Raw genomic sequence first — 19,695 nt, 5'->3', positions numbered from 1 at the left:
TTTTACTCGACGTCGCTGCCTCACGACCAAAACACCATCGATATGGGCGGCAAATCCAAATTTGAGCTAAAGACCCCCAAGGGCACCAAGGATTGTAAGAACACTACCCCTCCCCCGCCATCAAAAGATTGTCCGCGACCACCACTGTGGCCAACAGCCACAACTACCCCTCGGTGCCTACATGCCCCTCGTTTCGTCTTCTGCTTTCGAGTGTGTCCTGAGAATATTACTGACTTCTTCTTGTGCCGCGTGCCAGGGGATGGCAAGGACATGGTCATTCGTGACAAAATCTTCAGCACTATTACGCAAGTCTTCAAGCGCCACGGCGGCGTCACGATCGATACCCCCGTCTTCGAGCTCAAGGAGATTCTCGCCGGCAAGTATGGCGAGGACAGCAAGCTCATTTACGACCTGGCCGACCAGGGCGGCGAGATTTGCTCTCTGCGATACGACCTGACGGTGCCCTTTGCCCGTTTCCTCGCCATGAATAAGGACATTACCAACATCAAGCGCTACCACATTGCCAAGGTATACCGCCGCGACCAGCCTGCCATGACGAAGGGCCGCATGCGCGAGTTTTACCAGTGCGACTTTGACATTGCTGGCGTTTACGACCCCATGCTACCCGATGCCGAGGTGCTGCGCATCATCTGCGAGGTCTTTGAGGGCCTTGGCTGGGACAAGGCCTACACCATCAAGCTCAACCACCGCAAGATCCTCGACGGCATCTTCCAGGTCTGCGGCGTCCCCGAGGACAAGATTCGCACCATCTCCTCGGCCGTCGACAAGCTCGACAAGCTGCCCTGGGCCGACGTGCGCAAGGAAATGACCGAGGAAAAGGGCCTCGACGGCGACATTGCCGACCGCATCGGCGAGTGGGTGGTTCACAAGGGCAAGCACGAGCTGCTGGACAAGCTCCGCAACGACCCAAAGCTCTCGGCCAACGCCTCTATGCAGGCCGGCATCGCTGACCTGTCGCTGCTATTTCAATACCTCGAGGCCTTTGACGTGCTCGATCGCGTCTCCTTCGACCTCGGCCTCGCCCGTGGCCTCGACTACTACACTGGCCTCATCTACGAGGTTGTGACAGAGGGCTCGGCGCCCGAGGCCACGCCCGGCGCGGCGGCGGCGGTTGCTGCCCCGGCCCCGAAGAGGAGGGGCAAGGGTGGTGAGGATGATGACCGCTCCAATGACCCGACTGTCGGCGTCGGCAGTGTCGCCGCCGGCGGCCGCTACGATAACCTGGTGGGCATGTTCTCCGGCAAGAGCCAAATTCCTTGCGTCGGCATCTCCTTTGGCGTCGACCGCATCTTTTCCATCACAAAGGCTAGGATGGCCGCCGACAAATCGGCCACTCAAGTACGCAACAACGAGGTCGACGTCTACGTCATGGCATTCGGTGGCAAGGGCTTTGTCAACGAGCGCCTGTCCGTCTGCGCCAAGCTGTGGGAGGGCGGCATCAAGGTAATTGCACCCCACGCATTCTTACGCAACCACTTTCTTTTCAGCTACCAAATGTCGCAAACACAACACATATAACACGAGCACGCGCTAACATAACATTAATAGGCCGAGTTCCTGTACAAGGTCAAGCCCAAGGTACCGCAACAATTCAAGGCGGCCGAGGCCAACGGCGTGCCGTTTGCCATTTTCCTGGGCGACGACGAGGTCGCCCAAGGCAACGTCAAGATCAAGGAGATGGGCCTCCGCGACGGCCACCCCGAGAAGGAGGGCGTCCTTGTCAGCCTCGACAACATGGTCGGCGAGGTCAGGGCCCGACTGGAGCGCAAGAAGGAGCTGGAGCGCATCGTCCAGCAGGCTGAGGGTCTCCGGGTCGTCGACGGCATCAAGACGGAGGATGTTGCCACTACAGAAGACGCGGCGGCGGCGGGTGCGCCCAGCACGACACAATAGATGTTGGGTTAAACTGGAAGAAAGAGGGAGAATGAGGAATATAGTAAAATAAAAAAGGGAAGTCAGGCCGAGTAGACGAGTAAGATGGCCATGCGAGGCAGCAGACTCGAGAGAAAACAGGGAAAGACGCAGATAACCTCTATTGGCAAGATCGTCATAGCAAAACGCCGAATTAGGCAACAACGACATGGGCTCTTCAATGAATGATTCGTGATGCTGCATACAATGCACATGTAGCCAAACCGACACCGCCACTTCGCTGTCGTTTTACAGACGTACGTATAGCTTTCTCCAGTCTGCGACTGGCATCTTCCCTGCTGCCCTCTCCGCATATCCCGTCGCGGATCATCACATCTTGGAGGTGGGGGAGGGGGGCCTTTTTGTTCTTCGGTTGGGCCTTGTTTCGATGTTTTCGAGTCAGAATCTCAATTGCCAAAAACGACATGCCATGCATCCTTTTTTTTTGAATGCAACCCTCTCTGTGGAGCGAAAGAGGCAATCCCAAATTCTCTCGATTCACTGTTTGAATTGCCGTGTACAGAATTCTCGCATTCCTCTTTGAGCGACGGTTCCACCCGCCTAGGTTAAAAGGGGCGAAAACGGGCGTAACTGACTAAATAGAGTTGATGCAGGCAGTGAGCATACCTTCATTATGGTATAACTATTATCGTTTCTCAATTTAAAGCAGTCGATATTAGTCACCTCGGTGAAAGACTTTGTATGATGGTCTCGCAGGTTTGCATTCTTTCATTTTGGTCTGATCCATCCATTTTGGCCACCTTGCAGCTATATACAATCAAACATGCCACTGGTCTGATCTAATCTAGTTGGCCACCACAATGACTAAGAGAAAGAGCATGACGCGGTACTTTACGGATTCGGACAGCAGTGCACCTCAAATGGTGGTGTGATGACTGGAAAAAAAACTTCTTGTAGTCAAAAGAAAAAGCAACAGAACCCAGAGAAAGTGGTGCCATTTCCCAAATGAAATCCCTGCACCTTGCTGTGCGTTGTCAGTGCATAGCCAGAAGGGGGTGGGGGTTTTAAAACAATGCATCGTTTTGGATGGCAATATGGGTACCTACGGATCTGCGGAAAGTCAGCTCTCACCTTTTGCAGCAGCTTTGCAGTAGTTGCTCAGCATGCGACACTGCCGTGCCGCTTTGTTTTGTTACGCGTTTGCGAGCGCATCCGCGTGGCTGAACGTTCTTTTGATAATTTAACGTTATTTCATGGTCTTTGCATGTCTTGCATGAGGCACCAGAAATTGATCATTAGGGTCAGGGATGCGCTAAAACGCACTGCAGCCTGCAGGTTCCGTGTTAGACCATTAGCCTAGCTAGCGCTGTTCAATAAGTTCCATCCTTTTAGGTACTTTAACCGTTGGCTTAGGTACCTATTACTGGGAATACGCAACAGCCAAGCATAAAAGGCCCGCAAAGAGAATCTTCAGAAGCGGGCAATTGCCGTTTTCGTCACCAATAACCTGTCAACTATACTGTTATCAGCAACGGTAGAATACGGGAATGACAGTGCCTCTGATCAGTGAGGCTCTGACTGCGAGGGCCCATGGGACACGGACACTAGAGTTGCAGTGCGACAAGGCGTCGAGGGGATCTGTGCGTCAATTGTGCCTTTCCTACAGCACTAACTTACTAAAACGCCGATTCCAGTATGCAAGTACGGGAAGTGTCAGCAGACTCTGGCCTTGACCAGTTGGTGAACCGTTTGGGTACTGTATTTCGTCCCATGACGCGTGGCTGTCACCAAAGAGCGCCATGGCCTGCTCTAGTGCAGCTAGGTAGGCTAGATAAATAGGTACCTAGCCAGCTGCGCTGGTCTGGTATGCTCCAAGCTGAACATCCAGGAGGGTTGTTCATGCGAGTTTATTTCTTATTGTTGACATGCGGTCATCAATTGCTCGACACTAAGTGATCGACTATTGTTCTCCCACGTTTTTGCGGGTAACTAGTTTTGGCTTTGCACATCCATGCAGAGGAACAAGGCATTCAAGGGTCGAATCAAGGCCCACGGGCAAGAAAAAGACGTTTCCTTCCAAGCGCACAGGCCACGGACGAGCCAAGGGTTCGTGGTACTTGGACGTCGATGCTTTTGTCTCACATACATATCTGCTCGATCGTCAATGATCGCTTTCATCAGATTGCAACGGAATCTCGCAGCCTCGTTTCATGTATGATATACACTGTTCAAATCCATGTTCTCTGACGCCGACAGACACGATAAGTCGCATACAGCGGAGAAGAGCGCGCGCGCTTTGATAGCTATGACAGGGTGCCGGTGAAGCCATAGCTACAGCTGCCTTGTACTTATGCCATGCAGCCAGCACAGGTGTATCGAGTTAGTATGCAGGTAATGCCATGGATATTGACTCTGGCAACAAACCTGATCTTTGTGCACAGTGCACGAGACTCTTGATCTATCAGTATTCGGCACCTGCCAATTGTCCACAACGTTTCAATGCCTACTGAGGACTTGTCACGGATTGACTCACTTGGGTGGTGATGGAGCTCCCTGCTGTACTCCGTAGTCCACGCCCGAATGTACTTGCCTGCTTTCCCTTTCTATACTGCTTCCAAGTCGCATACTTCGAAGCAACAGATCGGATTCGGAAACAGCATCGACTCTGGCTTGCAGTGTTTTCGTCGAATTCCGAGGATACATAGGCGCGGCTTGCTTTCGCTGCGGTCTCAAGTGCATTAGTGACATTGATGGCGCCGTCCATGATGGAGCAGTACCATTTTGCGACAGCCGCCGAGTGGACACTTCTCCATCACAATTCGAGGCTTGGTGGTTGCGTTCCGTGTTGTATATTGGGGCTTGCAAGCAGTTTTCGTCCCCGGACCTTGGTCCATGCCCCCCCCCCCACGGCTAGGAAGCCGTGCAGCTGTGTAGCTTTCCTAGCTTTCCCCTTGTCCCAGACCTTGCGTTTCACCAGCACCTTCTCTTAAAAGGCGCCCCTGTCCGGTACCCTGTGTGACACTTAGCAGCGTACATTATTGCATCTCGATATACAAAACTTTGTTTGCCTCTTTGCTTTTCCCGCGAGGCAAAGAATCGTGCTGCCCACGCTCTTCAACGTCTTATATTCTGTTCCACCAGCGGCTGCCTGCAGCTCGTCGAGAACACTCGCTTCTTCGTGCTTCTTCGTGCATGTTGTGCGCGTCGTGTGTATCATTAGCAACGGTTCGAGTCAGCTGACGACACGGGACACGAAATTTTGAGACCTCTATCTATTCAATCTCGCGAATCTCTGCAACTGTTCTACCGTTCAATTTTGTTTGTCTCAAAGCGTTCTTGACACTCGCACACCCCGCGTTTACGCCTGCCAGCCGTCAGCTGCTAGCACTTACAAGACCACCTTCCGCCCTTTGCCTTCTTTTGCCTTCAGCCCTTCGCCTTCCGTCAAGGATAGCAATCTCTCTTCTTCGCTCAAGACAGACTTTGCTTCCTTTTTTGGCCGTGGTGGCAAGACCAACCACCATGGGATCGACAATGGTACCACGCCGAGAGGCTTCTTTGATGGAGGCCGAGCAAGAACCCCTTCAAACCTGGATTGCTTCACAACACGCTCGAATGACAAACAGACGACCCGCTGCAATGTTTCTACCCGCGCTAAAATCCATACCATACACACAGTCAGAGTGGAAGAAAACACTAGCTGAATTGAAGCGAGATTATAGCAACAAGAGATATCGTCCTTGCTCCTCTCGCTGTATTGAGCTTCTCATAAATGTTCGGACTCGAGTATGTTATCATCCCGACGTGATGTGGTTGCATTTTTCTCATGGTATTAACTTGATATAAGGATAACGTCCAGCCTGCATACTTGATCTATTTACATTTTTACGCGGCAACGTCCCTTGAGATGCAGGCGCGAAACCTACATGCTGGCTCGTCTCACCGTCTCAAGCTTCTCGAGGAGGCCCGCGAGCATTACAACTTGGCTTCTCAAGAATCCAAGGCTGCCGATGAACAACCTCTGCAGACTATCTTACGGCCCGCGTCGCCTTCTTCCGGCCTCCCCTCGCCCATCGAATCCTGTCTCTCACACGAGTCCGCTTCCACAAGAATGTCGTCTCCCACGCCTTCGGCAATCTCCAATAAGCAGACTCCCATCAAAAGGAAGAAAAAAGTTGCTTTTGCTGACGAGCTGGAATATTGTCCTGGCGTTCGGCCAGATTCGCCAACTCTCGGCTTCTCAGATCCAGGCAGTGGACGCTCATCACCGTGTCACGACATCCCTCTTGATCCTCTACCACCTTCTGTACAAAGCATGCCTGATACCTGTCCAATGTTCTCCCCGCCGTCAAGTGTAAACGGAGACGAGACTCCGCAGGAGATACCCGATGAAGAGCTTCCCAAGTCAGAAGCACGAGAATCCCTCGAGAGTTACTGCACAATCTTGTCCAGTATCCAGCGCCAAATATCATCTCATATCGTTGCTATTGACAAAGAGATTGCAATTGCTCTGACGTCCAAATCATGCGTGCCAGCCGATGAGGAGATGCGCGCCCTGGAACTTCGCTCTCGGATCGAGAGACTGCGCGCTAATGGCTGGCAACGCAAGCGTTTCGATGTGAAGCGCTACGAGGAGTTTCGCGAGCAAGTAACGGCCGACATGGTCATTTGACATTTAAAGTACCGTTGCTCGCCATGACCTTTTTTTAAGAGAAAGGGGGACCAGCGAGTTTTGATAATGTGTCACCTTGGAGATATTACGAATTATGTGAAATGTTGTTTTCTTTCTTTTGCTACAAATGAGGATGCCGGATCGGCTTGCAGCGATATTGATTTGGAAACGATAACAAGAATATAATATATAATATCGGGAATTTGTCAGATAGCTGGCCCGGCAGCAGAAATAAACATAAACAGGCAAGGGAGCAAATTGAGACAAGAAATGAATAATTCAGCGACGGGAAAAGCTGCTCTTCCCTTAACACCATGTTCAATCACAATAAAGACAACATATGAGAGACTGCCCTTATAAGGGTACATGATCGACAAGTTCTCACACAATTTTATCTCGCAGCATCCTGCCTGGTTATATAAACGATCCAAACACCCCCCTTTGGATGCAAGCCCTCTCTCCCACGCCCGCTGCCTCCCTGATCACGACGAGTGATGTTGAGTGTTGAAGCTACGACGGCGGGCCTCTTGCACGAGATCCTCGTCCGTCTGCAGCGCGGCCTCCCTCTTGGCCTTTTCTTCGCGGACCTTGGCAAGAACAACCTCACGAAAGACGGCACCGCTCCTAACGGTTTCCTTAAGGGAGGGCTTCTTGGCCTCGCCGGCGCCGGCGCCGCCACTGCTGCTGCTACCACCGCTCGACACGCTGATTCCGGAGAAGGCCTTGGCGAGGCCGCCGCTTTCGACGTTTTGCGCGGCATCCTGCAGGTCGTTATCGTCATCATCGTCGTCGGCCTCGTGGCGGAGGCGTGCGATGCGCTTCTGCAGCTGAATGGCGAGGATGGCCTTCTTGAGCTTGGCGCGGGCCTCCTTGGCGCGGCGCAGCTCGGGAAGCAAGTCGTGCTCGGTGGCGTTTTCGCCACTCAGCCAAATGTGTCGCAAGGCTTCCTGCAAGGCGGTGGTTAGTGGATGAAAGGAGACGGTTGTTGGCTTGAATGAGGAGCGGAAACTTTACTTGGCTGGTAGCACGCTTGTCGGGGTCGGGAACGATGAGGCAGCGGATAAAGTCCTTGGCGTCTTCGCTGACGTCCTTCCAGTATCGCTCGTGAAAGACGAGAGAGCCCTGGGTACACTCCTCGAGCAGATCGGCTAGGGTTTCGCTGCGGAAAGGCGAGTAGCCGCAAAGAAGCGTATACGTAATGACACCCATGGACCACATGTCAACGGGTTTGCCGTGGCCTTCCCTGTTCATGACCTCGGGTGCGGCATAACCAAACGAGCCAGCCATGGTCTGGAGAGTCTCCTCCTTGTTGTCAAGTGTCTTTGCGATGCCGAAATCGGCAAGAACCAAGTCGGAAGCGGGATCCTTAGTAACATACAACAGGTTCTCGGGTTTCAAATCTAAGATCGAGTAGCGTTAGTTGGGTTGAGATAGAGGTCTCCGATTCTGGCACAGGCTGAAGTGTACCTCTGTGGACGACTTGGTTGTCGTGTAGGTAGTTGACAGCTGTAAGGACCTGCTTAATTGTCTGAGACGCATCCTTTTCTGTGAATTTGCCTTGATCGCAAATGCGGTCAAATAGCTCGCCACCAGTCGCGAGCTGCGTGACAATGTAGAACTTGTCCTGCCAAGGTGTCAGCGATATTGGCCGAGCGGAAAGTGTATTCTACTTCGATTGAGGTCCGGGAGCGTGTACCTTGGACTCGAACCAATCGACGAACTTGACAATGTGCGGGTGCTTGAGTCGCTGGAGCATATCAAGCTCGTCATATACCATCTTTTCATTGCCCTTGACATTTTTCTTGAGAATAATCTTGATGGCGACCTTGCCGTTTGGGCCGTCAGCCTCACGGACGACGCCATAGGTTCCGGCGCCGAGTGTCTTGCCAAACTTGTATTTCGATCTTGAAGCATACGTGTTAGAGTATTGGTCGACGCAGCTCGATAGGAGCTCAAAGGGCGTACTTTTTCTCGTAGCTTTCGGGCTGGCCGCCCAGCTTGTGTAGCATGCCGGCGACTATACGAGATGGTTTGTTCAGCTGAGCGTTTCATAGAAGCAAAGACACGCAGAGAGCTTGCGCTTTCGAGCGCATACTGCGCGGAAAAATTCAAGGGCGACATACAACTCATTCTGGCCGGGCTGCTTGTGTTTGATTTTGTTGTGGCGGGGTATCAAGGAATCGACCGAGGAATTGCGACCGTAAGGTCTAGCCTTGATAGTTAATGGACGTAGTAGGACTGCTAGGTTTAGTCGTCGTAATGCGAGAGCGAGGTGGGAGACGACCAGATCAAGACCTGCTTCGTATACACGCAGGTCAAGAGTACAAGAAAAAAAAAAGAGTTTGGTAGAACAGTCAGGTTCAGAAGTTAAGTACAAGGTGCTGGGGTCGTTGCGAGCGTCACAGGGAAGCGCCCCTCCTTGGAGGCCCGCTCAGCCGCCCGGCCCCTCTTGGGCAATCGTGTGTTGGAGTGCGACATGGCTTGCGCCCCGTAGCCCTGTGTTAGTTTTGTTTGAAAATGAAAAGGATGAAAAAAAAAAAATTAATAGAAACAATAGATCGAAAATGAGTCTTTGAGCTCAAAAGGCCGGATGCGCATTTGGTCAATACAATGCCAGTGGTCAGGCATGATTCGACAGCGTAGGTATTACGAAGTAGCAGGGTATAAGTTGGGTACGCACAAGTGATTTGAAGCTGACCGTGGCTCACATATTGCTTGTACAGCTGGTAGCTTCATTTCAGCTCAGCCACGGCCAGGGACCACCTGGGTGGGGAGCCATGGTGGCTCAGCAAGGCCATTCGAGGCCTTCCTGCAGCAGCCGGAAAAGATTGTACCTAACCCGCGTGCTTGCACGTTTTTGCTTCTTTAATATTGTATTTAGACTCTTGATCTATGATCTCGATGCGTCGATTCTCCGTCTTTCGGATCCCAGATTCGGACTTGAGAGCATATTGCGAGGAATCATGAACTTAGCACCGCAGCTGGCCGACCGACTAGGTACAGTAGTGAGGCTTTCAGTGGATAGAGGTAGCCCGAAATGATGTCCCCTGTTCTGCTTTACTACCTACATCACGAGCAGTAGCCTTGGCTAACGCTTCGTAAATGATAATTCGTAGACGATGTCTATCCTGTCACGTTCAAACGACACCATTCTGCAATTAATACCCAACTACATAGTTACCTGAGGTACTGTGCGTACTACCTACCTACCGCCCCCACCCCCGCCTCTGTCTAAGCCCATCATCCGTCGTCTGCTTCCACAATACGGTGACATGTATGTCCAGAAAAACACAACACTGGTGTCATGCATACATTCTGCCTTGAGTGACACTTCAGATTAGTTGTGAATGCTGTCGCTCTGTAGCACCTCGTTGCAGCATGACCATCGTGACCCACCACGCGCTGTCACCACTCTGAAATAAAAAAGCGCCCACCCGCCTGTTGGTCTGACTCGCCTTCTTCATCTGCTCTTCTGCGTGCACTGCCCTGCAGCTACATTACCTTCATCTCTATTCGCGACTGCCAGCATCGACCTGATACCATCTAATCGTATCCCTCTATCGACAGCCCACTAGCATGGCATCGCTGCGAGCAAATCGGGTGGCGAAGGAACGCCAAAAGGTGCCCATCATACTATTTCCGTATCATTTGACCAGCGCATTCGGCTAACCGCGCATCTGAAAGATTGCCAAGCAGGGACTGCCGCCCGGTCTTGAACTAATCTCGGGCGAAGACATGCGAGAGTGGCAGTTTGACATTCGCGTGCTCGACGGCAACCCCCTCTATCACAATCAGATATTCAGGCTCAAGATTGCCTTTGGCGACGCGTATCCTATCGGTTCGTCTTCACCAGTACGCCCAGTCAAGGCGCATTGGCGACAGCAGCTAACACGCTTCCTTAACAGAGCCTCCAGAGGCCACATTTGAACTCGGGCCAGCTCGTCCCATCCCGATTCATCCGCATATCTACTCGAACGGCATCATCTGCCTGGACTTGCTGGGCAATCAAGGCTGGAGCCCGGTCCAAAGTGCAGAAAGTGTCTGCATGAGCATTCAAAGCATGCTGACGAGCAATGCGAAAAACGAGCGACCACCCGATAATGACCAATTTGTCAAGGGCAATCGTCGTCGCCCTCGTGACATCGATTTCGTCTACCACGATAATACCGTTTAAGCTCGGTCGTTGTAGACCATTTCGTCAAGGCTTCCGGCTGGTCCTCGCCTCACGATTTATGATTATACAATACCGTTCAAGCGTTCCGTCTATACAGTTACCGCATATTGGGCTTTTTTTTTTTGATTTTTTTTTCTTCATTTGCAAATATGCTCCCCGTGTGCGGCCTTTCCTAGCAACTGTTTGTCACGGTGCTCGCAACCGCGGGTCAGGCACACAACACCAGGCAGCGACGTATCAGCGCAACCTGTACATTATCACCGAAGGATAGCATCTAAACCTCAACGTAAATCGTAAATCTAGACATATATCTGTGACCAGGCAAGATTGCGGAAGAAATAAATAAAGGGGAGTGCTAGTATGTTCTTATGCCAATGACGTCTAGTGGGGTGACGCGCCCAGCCGACCCCCCGCGAAGCTCTAAGTTTCACCGACGCTAATAATCGCGTAGCTGGGCAGCTCACCAACCTTCATTCAACAGCGATAAACTGCCACCTAGCTGTCTGAAAGCGCTGCCAACGATCGCGGTGAGCTGCCATGGCTCCTCGAATAGAGTTCAATACTGAACAGATCCGCGGCAAAGCTCGAAGGGACTTACTCTACCTTCTTGAAGGCGTACGGCTGACCCGATCCTCGACCCCAGCCACTGCTGCTCAGCCTGCCCGGTACTCGAAGAGCTAGCTAACCGTCAGCGTTGCAGGTTCGCGGCAAGAAAAATCTCGTCTTTGATCGCAGCTTAGTAGGTCCTATCGGGCTTATTGTCAAGGTTGCCACGCTCCAGGAATATGGAGTCGACAAGTTCTTTGTGCTGGAAAACAACAACGTCGACGCCAGCCAGCACAATGTCGTTTTCATCGCCCGAGGCGAATGCGCTCGGCAAGCTGATGCGATCGCGAGTATGTCCAATCACTGAGTCTGTATCACAGAAGAGAGACGACTGACTGGGCTGTGAACAGAGCAGATAAAACGAGTACAACGTGAAAGCCAAACGACTCATGAATTTCACGTCTGCTGGGTCCCACGTCGCACCTTGGTTTCCGATCAGATATTCGAAGAAGCCGGCGTTCTTGGCGATATCAATGTTTCTGAGGTTCCACTCTCATTCTTTCCTTTGGAGAAAGATGTACTATCCCTGGAACTCGACGATGCCTTTCGAGACCTCTACCTCTACAAAGACATCACACCCAATTACTTATTAGCCAAAGCGCTTATGGACATTCAGCAGATTCATGGCTTGTTTCCGAGAATCATTGGCAAGGGCGATAATGCAAGAAAGGTGGCCGATCTTTTGATTCGTATGCGTCAAGAAGCATTGGCGGCCCAATCTGGTGACGGTACAAACCGCGCCAAGCTAACACCCAGCATGACCAACGAGAGCGTCATCATTATCGACCGTGAGGTCGACTTTGTCACACCGCTTCTGACTCAGTTGACGTACGAAGGCTTGATCGACGAGCTGTTCGAGATCCAACATAACCAGACCAAAGCGGACACCACGATCGTGGGACCAGGGGCTCAGTCATCGAATACATCGCAGAACCGAAAGCGTAACATTGTGCTGGATGGCAGCGATAAGCTGTATGGGGAGCTTCGTGATTCCAATTTTGCGGTTGTCGGCAATCAGCTCAATAAAGTCGCTCGTCGGCTGCAGCAGGTGCAAAGTGATTACGAAGCCAAGCACAAGACCAAGACACTTGCCGAGCTCAAAGACTTTGTTAGTCAATTGCCTGGATACCAGCAAGAACATCAAAGCGTTCGCCTTCATACGGGTCTTGCGGAAGAAATTATAAAGCATACAAAGAGCGACCAATTCATCGGCCTGCTAGAGGTGCAGCAGAACCTTGCTGCTGGAGCAGATCCATCTTCTCAGCTCGACGGCATTGAAGAGCTTATAGCAAGAGAAGCACCCATTCGCGAAACCTTACGGCTGCTTTGTCTATACTCTTGCATATCCGGCGGCATCAAGCCAAAAGACTTTGATCAGTTCAAACGCCTCATCTTGCAAGGTTACGGCTACCAGCACATGCTCACTCTTAACAACCTAGAAAAGCTGCTGCTTTTTCTTTCTCGCTCGTCTCCTCTGGCGGGAATGATACCCATGGCAGCGAGCGCTGGTACTACCGGCACGAAAACCAATTACACATACCTTCGAAAGCAGCTCCGCCTCATCGTTGACGAGGTCAAGGAGGACGACCCAAAAGACATCGCATACGTGTACAGTGGTTATGCTCCACTATCTATCCGACTTGTCCAGTGTATCCTACAAAAACCCTATCTACAATCCATCACCAAGGGAAATAGTGCGGCCAATGCTGGCAGCGCCGTGCCAGCCAGCGGATCCCAAGGCTGGCACGGATTCGACGAGGCTGTTAAGCATGTTCGTGGTGAAACCTTCTACGAAACTCAGAAAGGGGAGGATAAAGCTGTGAAGGCGCGTGCTCTTCTCTCTGGCACTGGCAATAAACAGACGGTGTTTGTGGTTTTCGTCGGAGGCATAACTTTTACCGAAATCTCTGCTCTGCGATTCATCGCGAAGCAGGAAGAGGGTAAGTATTATGTCTGGTCACTTTGAAAACCAAAATGACGCTAACGACTGTTTCTAGAACGACGGAAAATAGTCATCTGTGCTACTTCCATAATCAGCGGCAACAGGATGATGGATGCCGCCATTGAGAAGGCATCATACGTCAAGGAGGAAGACGAGTGTACTTCCTCGTCATGATTTTCCATTATTGTGTATAGTAAGCATAGCAATCGAACATTCATCGTTATTAACGCCGCTTTTATTTAGAAGACTTCTGTCCTGCGATTTGCCATATTACCGCGATCGTCGAGTCAATGGGTCACACATCGCGGCGAGAGACACAGCTTCGGAGCCCTGTAAATTCCTTGCTCTCCTTGGTTGATTTTTTCAGCAATGAGCTACTTCCTTGGATGTTGCGAAGTTCCTCTTACCTCGAGTGCGTTCGTACGCCTTGCCGGCTCTGTAAAGCCCGAAACGGCAAGATTAGGGAGCCGCCCCACTACCGTGGCAAGCATGATTCGATGATGCCGCTGCACGTGACTCAGCACTTGACAGTAGTTTCGGCGACCTGAGGGGCTTCACAGACGCTGTAATTCTGGAAGCCATCTATCTCTATGCGTCTTTAAGGAGCATATTTGTGGAATTCCTGTGAGTTCCTTCGAATTCGTGGGCTGTAAGATTCGAATCGATGCTATAACTGCCCGTTCCAAGAGGCCAGTCTTCGAATCGAACTATATCCCAGCAGAGTCGCACCAAGTGAGTGACATTGGATCGGCTTATATGTGAGCCAGAGTGAGACTGTACGTGGCTAATCTGCGTGCAATCATCAGGATCAGGGTCTGCGTTTATTTTGCCCCATGATCATACCAAGCGTCCTGTCGTAACCCTGCGCGGCGAAGCACATACGAACTCTCACAAGCGCTGGCCTACAGGCGCAAGCTGATATATTACCCAGCATCTGCATCTACCCAGCTTCTGCGATACCATGTCTGCGTGGCGCCAGAATGGAAACAGATCCTCATAGCGAAAATAGGGCGGGACCTGAAAATGGCCATGTGCTGCAAGCCTGTGAAACACGACCGATGGATTCACTATCAGTCCTGAGCAACGTCGCCACGGCAGCGCAGGCCCGGCACGACATCCCGCCCGGCAGCACGCGAGCTCAAGATCCAACTACGTATGCTCAAAATAGTTTTTATGGGCCCATCTCTATAGCTGAGGCTTCTGCAGAGATGAAAGGCCGAGGAATGGTCCTAAGTACCGTCAGCTCACCGCCCAGCCACCAATTGTTCAGGTAAGCGGTTCTCATTGTAAAGTCAACATCTTGTGTTGTATCCTAATTATTCTTCAGTAAAATTAAGATCGAGAAGCCGGACTGCGAGGTGCCCATACCGTCTTTTCACAATGGCGCAACGGAATCTTTCGCCTCCGATATGTCTGATCTCTCATCTCGTCAATCATCCTTTTCTAGTAAAGCGACGACGCCGGCTGATAATGATACCCCGAGAAAACGTACATCCGACATCTCAACCCCTACGATACCTCAGCGCAGTTTTTCAAACGATGGCGACCGATTAGACTTCATCGTTCAACCTAAATCGTCCATTCCTAGAGATATGCCGTCTTCGCAGTATGCAACTGAGTGCATCGTCGCAGCAGAAAATTCGAGACTGAATCCCTATGCTCTCCATAGCGAAGAGTATTTTCTTCTACGCCATCACATATCTAACGCTCAGGTGACCACGTACCTGAATGTGAGGAATAGTATCCTGCGCCTCTGGTTGCAAAAGCCCTGGCAGGGGGTTTCGAGGGAAGAAGCCGTTGGGTGTGCAAACGCTCGTTGGTTTGATGCTGCCAATGTGTGCTACAATTGGCTTGTTCGCCGGGGGTATGTCAATTTTGGCTGTCTCGACTTGGGGCGTCTTGCGACGAAGGCGAGGTACCAGAAACAGATCAGCAAAAGGAGAACAGTCGCAATTGTAGGAGCTGGCATCTCGGGCTTATCATGCGCTAGACAATTAGAAGGATTGTTCAAGCAATACGCGAATCGATTCTACGACCTCGGCGAAGATATACCCAAAGTCTCGCTCATCGAAGGGAGAAGCCGTATTGGAGGCCGAGTCTACTCCCGTCAACTTAGAAGTCAGCCTCCGTCACCTATGGGTGGCTTTGATAACAAACGATGCACTGCAGAGATGGGTGGAATGATTATTACTGGATTTGATCGCGGCAATCCTCTCAACGTCTTAGTACGTGGCCAGCTTTGTTTGCCCTATCATGCCCTCAAAGCCGAAACCACAATCTATGATAGCGATGGGAAGCCGGTAGACGCCGAGCGTGATCAGTTGATCGAAAGACTATACAATGATTGCCTCGACCGTGTTAGCGAGCACAAGTACAAATCAGTGGCTGCGACGTTGATACAAGGCAACCGCGATTTGCTAAATGAAGGCAAAGACAGCCCAATAGATGGGTCCAAGAGCATCGCTCAAAGCGAAGAGATCGCAGCCAGCCAGGCTAGCGAATCAGAGCAATTACAGCAGAATGTCGGAGACGTTGTACCAACGATACCCGTGTCCTCGGACAAACTGACTGGACGGGTGTATTCCGAGCCCGGCGTACCTGCGGCCTCAAAAGCCTCCGAGAAGGCGGTGTCTATGGGTTGGACGCTCAAGCAAGGCATAGATACGGAAAAGGACCTGGACCTTGGCCATGCTGTCCACGACCCTGACTCAACCTTGGGTTCGGTGCTCGATGATGCTATCTCCCAATACAAGTCTTTGGTTGAATTGAATGCATTGGATCACAGACTGATGAATTGGCACATCGCCAATCTCGAATATAGCAACGCGACGAACCTGCATAATCTTAGTCTTGGTCTATGGGACATTGACGCTGGAAATGAGTGGGAAGGTAGTCATACAATGGTCGTTGGCGGGTATCAGAGTGTCGCGCGGGGTTTGCTCCATTGCCCAACCCCTTTAGACATCACAGCTAAGTCGCCTGTGAAGCGAATTAGCTACCAAGCGGATACGTTTGCCGGACCAGCGAGCATCGAATGTGAAGACGGGAAAGTGATGGAAGCCGACTCCGTCGTATGCACGGTGCCACTCGGAGTCTTGAAACATGGCGATATCGAGTTTGATCCGCCTATGCCTGACTGGAAAACTCAAGCTGTTGAAAGACTAGGCTTTGGTATTCTCAACAAGGTAGTCTTGGTCTACGATAAGGTGTTTTGGGACTCGGATAGACATATTTTTGGAGTTTTGAAAGACGCCTCGGATCCGCAAAGCACGTCACAACATGCATATCGTGCTAGCCGCGGCCGCTTCTTTCAATGGTTCAACGTTACAAACACCACGGGCATGCCCTGCCTGATTGCCTTGATGGCCGGAGACGCTGGCTTCGACACAGAGACTTCAAGCAACAAAAGCTTAATCAGCGAAGCCACAAAAACTCTACAAAGCATTTTTGGCCCGGATGTGCCACACCCACTGGAGGCAGTAGTGACGCGATGGGGATCTGACCCTTTCACAAGAGGCAGTTACTCGTCGGCGGCGCCGGATATGCAGCCCGAAGACTACGATAGCATGGCAAGGCCAGTGGGCAACCTCTTCTTTGCTGGCGAGCATACCATCGGCACCCACCCAGCAACTGTCCATGGCGCCTATCTGTCAGGCTTGCGAGCGGCTTCGGAAGTTCTGGACAGAATTTTGGGTCCGATCGAAGTACCAACGCCGCTGATCCTGCCGCGCGACTCCTTGCTCCTCCAGAAGCGGAAAGAAGCCGCCAAGGATCCTCGTCAAGCACGCATCGATGCATATGAAACAGAGGCTTGGAATCATGTGCAGTCCAAAATTGGGGAGCGGCCCGTTGCGCCAGGCAAGGTGGCTGGCAACGCGTATCTTCTCTTCAGCAAGATGTACTTTGACGAGGCGCGCCGGCGCTGCGAGGAGAACCGCAAGGTGGGCAGGACAAAGGCCATGCCCAATGAAGTGCGCGTCATGACCTCGCGTATGTGGAAAGAGGCATCGGAGGAGGTCCGTAGACCCTTCGAGGAGCAGGCCGCCGAGCAGAAGCGGGCATATGCCGAAGCTGTGGCCAAGCACGCGCAAGAGGTTGGAAAATGGGACCTCGAAGCCATTGAGATCCGGGCGGCCTATGACAGGAGCAATCCTTTTGCGCCGGAACTCGGCGACGCCGCGGCCGGTTCCGGAGGCCGGACGCCGCTCACGCCAAAGAGCCGTCGCGCTCGAAACGTGAGCTATGCGGAAGATAACGACAGCGACATGGAGCTTTAGGCGGCGACGACGGATGTATTTTTTTGGGTTCGTCTATTTTTTGCCCCTTGTTTCCCACTATGATAATGTGTATATATCCACTGTTGCGGCTTTGGCGTTTTACTGGCGTTGGAATTCGCGCATGATATTCATATTTTTGTATTCTGAATATTCGGTACACGGCAAGGACAAAGGTTTCTGCAACGGGGCGTAGATGATAGCTTCCACGTCCAGCCTCGATCGTCTAATAGAGCTTACAGGCACCGTATTGCAAGCACATCAGTGTTCATACAATGCGGTCGTATTTTTTTGTTGCTAGCTGGCAACATGTGCGAAATGGTGATGTACTAAGGAATTTATTGAGGCTTTGATACACGGGGAACCCCCATAGCGGGCGAGACCTCTAGAGATTGGTACAAAGGGAATCTTTTCAAAGTTATGATTGCACCTCCAGCATTTACATGTCCTCCGAGGCAGTGGCACCGGTGATAATTTCGACAAGTTCGCCGGTAATGACGGCCTGTCGGGTACGGTTGTAGAGAATCTGGTACTTGCTGATCATCTCACCAGCGTTCTTGGAAGCGTTCTGTGGGATCGGTTGTCAGTAAATGGCGCACCAAAGCATTGCACACCTTTGAGGCAGATTGGGAATGAGCTTACATCCATTGCGTTGCGACGCGCAGACTGCTCGCAAGCGTGGCCCTCAGCCAGAGCCCAGTAAAGAGAGTTGGCAAGGCTGTACTCGCGCAGGTTCTCGAGAACCGAGTCGTCGACCTCGAACGAGGAGATGTTGGCTGGCATCTGATTAGCTTGGAGGATTTACCTCTGGTTACAGAACAAGGAACAAGACATACGGGAAGCGAGAATGGCCTCCTCGGAAAATGCCTCAATGAAGGTAGGCTCATAGCTGGAGGCGTTGATGAAGCGGTTGTACAGAATCTTGACGTCGGTGTAATCCTTGGGTAGCATGATGATCTGGTCGGCAATGGCCTGGGCGTCGGCAAAGGTAGGGATGTCCTTGCCAACGCCAGCAAAGGAGAGCTGGATAGATTCGGCGCTGGTACGGGAGAGCTGCGCACGGCACTTCTCGCCGATGATGGCCAGGTCGAATTGCTCGCCCTCGGCCTGGAGACGGCGGAGGAAACGGCTCATTCCAGAGTGAATAGCGCCACAGAGGCCCTTGTCGGACGAGCAGACGATGACCAGGGTCTTCTTCTCGCCCTCGTTGAGGGCGGCCGTCTCGGCCTGCTTGAAGACCTCGTTGGACGTTGCGCCGTAGGTGCGGGAGTCGTTCATGCTGCGGGTAGCGCGGGTGAGCTTGGTCGAGGCAACAATCTTCATGGTCGAGGTGATCTTCTGAATGTTCTTGATGGACTTGAGGCGGCCCTCAATTTCACGAAGGGTAGCATAGGTAGCTGCGCTGCTGGGACCGGCCGGGGCAACTCTGTATCACCGCCGCGCGTTAGCAAGTAAATGAATAAAAGATCATGGCCGGCTCAGTTTGCATTCTCCAGCTTCCCGGGTGGTTTGTATGCGCCGAGCGCCATGGAATTGCTGCGTTTTGCCGAGTTCGTCGGAGCTTGCTTCGGGCCTTCTGGCTGCTCCCCCAAATTTCCTGACTGAGGCAGTTCCGTAACTTACCGAGTCGAGGTGACCGCGGCGCGGACGGCAGGGCGGGCCGCTCTGGACAGCATCTTGGCAGAGTTCGAGAAGTCGAGTGAAACCTCAAGCGAGCGGTGACCCAATTGATGGCGCTTCTCGGATCAATTGACGTAGGGGGGGAGGATCGTGGTTCGGGTGGTTGAGGTGGATTCAACTGGCTCGTTTTGCTCACGTCGCTATTTTCCCGGCAAATTGGCGGGCTTACTGAGTCACGTGACCCACCTGCGGCCAACGGCGCTGGCTCGCTGTGGCAGGTCCTCGCAGAGCGATCTCACTCGATTCCAGGCTTCACCCAAAACTCTACTCCTGCATTTCCTTACCTCTCCCGTGCAAGGTGGCCTTTCTGAACTCCCTCTTCACCTGCACTAGGCGTGGAGGGGCCTATTTTCCCCATCTTATTCCTACTTCTCTCGCTTCTCGCAACAGAATTGCTCTGCATCCGGTTTCGCAGCTCTCTTTTAGGCCAAACCACACCTTAGTTTCCTCGTCA

General features: G+C 52.1%; 7 protein-coding genes across 7 annotated transcripts; 5 read left to right on the top strand and 2 right to left on the bottom strand.

Annotated features, from left to right (window-relative positions):
- Positions 1 to 42: 42 nt before the first annotated feature.
- On the top strand, positions 43 to 1,914 carry BBA_00982 (histidyl-tRNA synthetase; the record flags this gene model as incomplete). The annotated part of the gene is made up of 3 exons (XM_008596079.1): positions 43 to 94; positions 257 to 1,464; positions 1,570 to 1,914. The coding sequence occupies 3 exons, from the start codon at positions 43 to 45 to the stop codon at positions 1,912 to 1,914; spliced, it is 1,605 nt and encodes a 534-aa protein (XP_008594301.1).
- A 3,886-nt stretch (positions 1,915 to 5,800) lies between these two features.
- BBA_00981 (uncharacterized protein) lies at positions 5,801 to 6,565 on the top strand (the record flags this gene model as incomplete). Its single annotated transcript, XM_008596078.1, has 1 exon — positions 5,801 to 6,565. One exon carries the CDS (start codon positions 5,801 to 5,803, stop codon positions 6,563 to 6,565), a length of 765 nt encoding a protein of 254 aa, XP_008594300.1.
- A 482-nt stretch (positions 6,566 to 7,047) lies between these two features.
- Positions 7,048 to 8,695, bottom strand: BBA_00980 (serine/threonine calcium/calmodulin-dependent protein kinase; the record flags this gene model as incomplete). Its single annotated transcript, XM_008596077.1, has 6 exons — positions 7,048 to 7,512; positions 7,580 to 7,965; positions 8,033 to 8,189; positions 8,262 to 8,469; positions 8,531 to 8,582; positions 8,689 to 8,695. 6 exons carry the CDS (start codon positions 8,693 to 8,695, stop codon positions 7,048 to 7,050), a joined length of 1,275 nt encoding a protein of 424 aa, XP_008594299.1.
- Positions 8,696 to 10,141: 1,446 nt separating this feature from the next.
- BBA_00979 (ubiquitin-conjugating enzyme) lies at positions 10,142 to 10,739 on the top strand (the record flags this gene model as incomplete). The annotated part of the gene is made up of 3 exons (XM_008596076.1): positions 10,142 to 10,186; positions 10,250 to 10,403; positions 10,471 to 10,739. The coding sequence occupies 3 exons, from the start codon at positions 10,142 to 10,144 to the stop codon at positions 10,737 to 10,739; spliced, it is 468 nt and encodes a 155-aa protein (XP_008594298.1).
- Positions 10,740 to 11,276: 537 nt separating this feature from the next.
- Positions 11,277 to 13,461, top strand: BBA_00978 (Sec1 family protein; the record flags this gene model as incomplete). Its single annotated transcript, XM_008596075.1, has 4 exons — positions 11,277 to 11,354; positions 11,440 to 11,635; positions 11,696 to 13,285; positions 13,343 to 13,461. The coding sequence occupies 4 exons, from the start codon at positions 11,277 to 11,279 to the stop codon at positions 13,459 to 13,461; spliced, it is 1,983 nt and encodes a 660-aa protein (XP_008594297.1).
- Positions 13,462 to 14,267: 806 nt separating this feature from the next.
- On the top strand, positions 14,268 to 17,564 carry BBA_00977 (flavin containing amine oxidoreductase; the record flags this gene model as incomplete). The annotated part of the gene is made up of 2 exons (XM_008596074.1): positions 14,268 to 14,557; positions 14,615 to 17,564. 2 exons carry the CDS (start codon positions 14,268 to 14,270, stop codon positions 17,562 to 17,564), a joined length of 3,240 nt encoding a protein of 1,079 aa, XP_008594296.1.
- Positions 17,565 to 18,000: 436 nt separating this feature from the next.
- On the bottom strand, positions 18,001 to 19,237 carry BBA_00976 (ATP synthase subunit gamma precursor; the record flags this gene model as incomplete). The annotated part of the gene is made up of 4 exons (XM_008596073.1): positions 18,001 to 18,129; positions 18,204 to 18,337; positions 18,398 to 18,987; positions 19,185 to 19,237. 4 exons carry the CDS (start codon positions 19,235 to 19,237, stop codon positions 18,001 to 18,003), a joined length of 906 nt encoding a protein of 301 aa, XP_008594295.1.
- Positions 19,238 to 19,695: the final 458 nt, after the last annotated feature.

This window comes from Beauveria bassiana (assembly GCF_000280675.1).
Source record: "Beauveria bassiana ARSEF 2860 unplaced genomic scaffold BBA_S00002, whole genome shotgun sequence".
Lineage (NCBI taxonomy): Eukaryota > Fungi > Ascomycota > Sordariomycetes > Hypocreales > Cordycipitaceae > Beauveria > Beauveria bassiana.
This window is presented reverse-complemented; position numbering and strand designations above follow the sequence as displayed.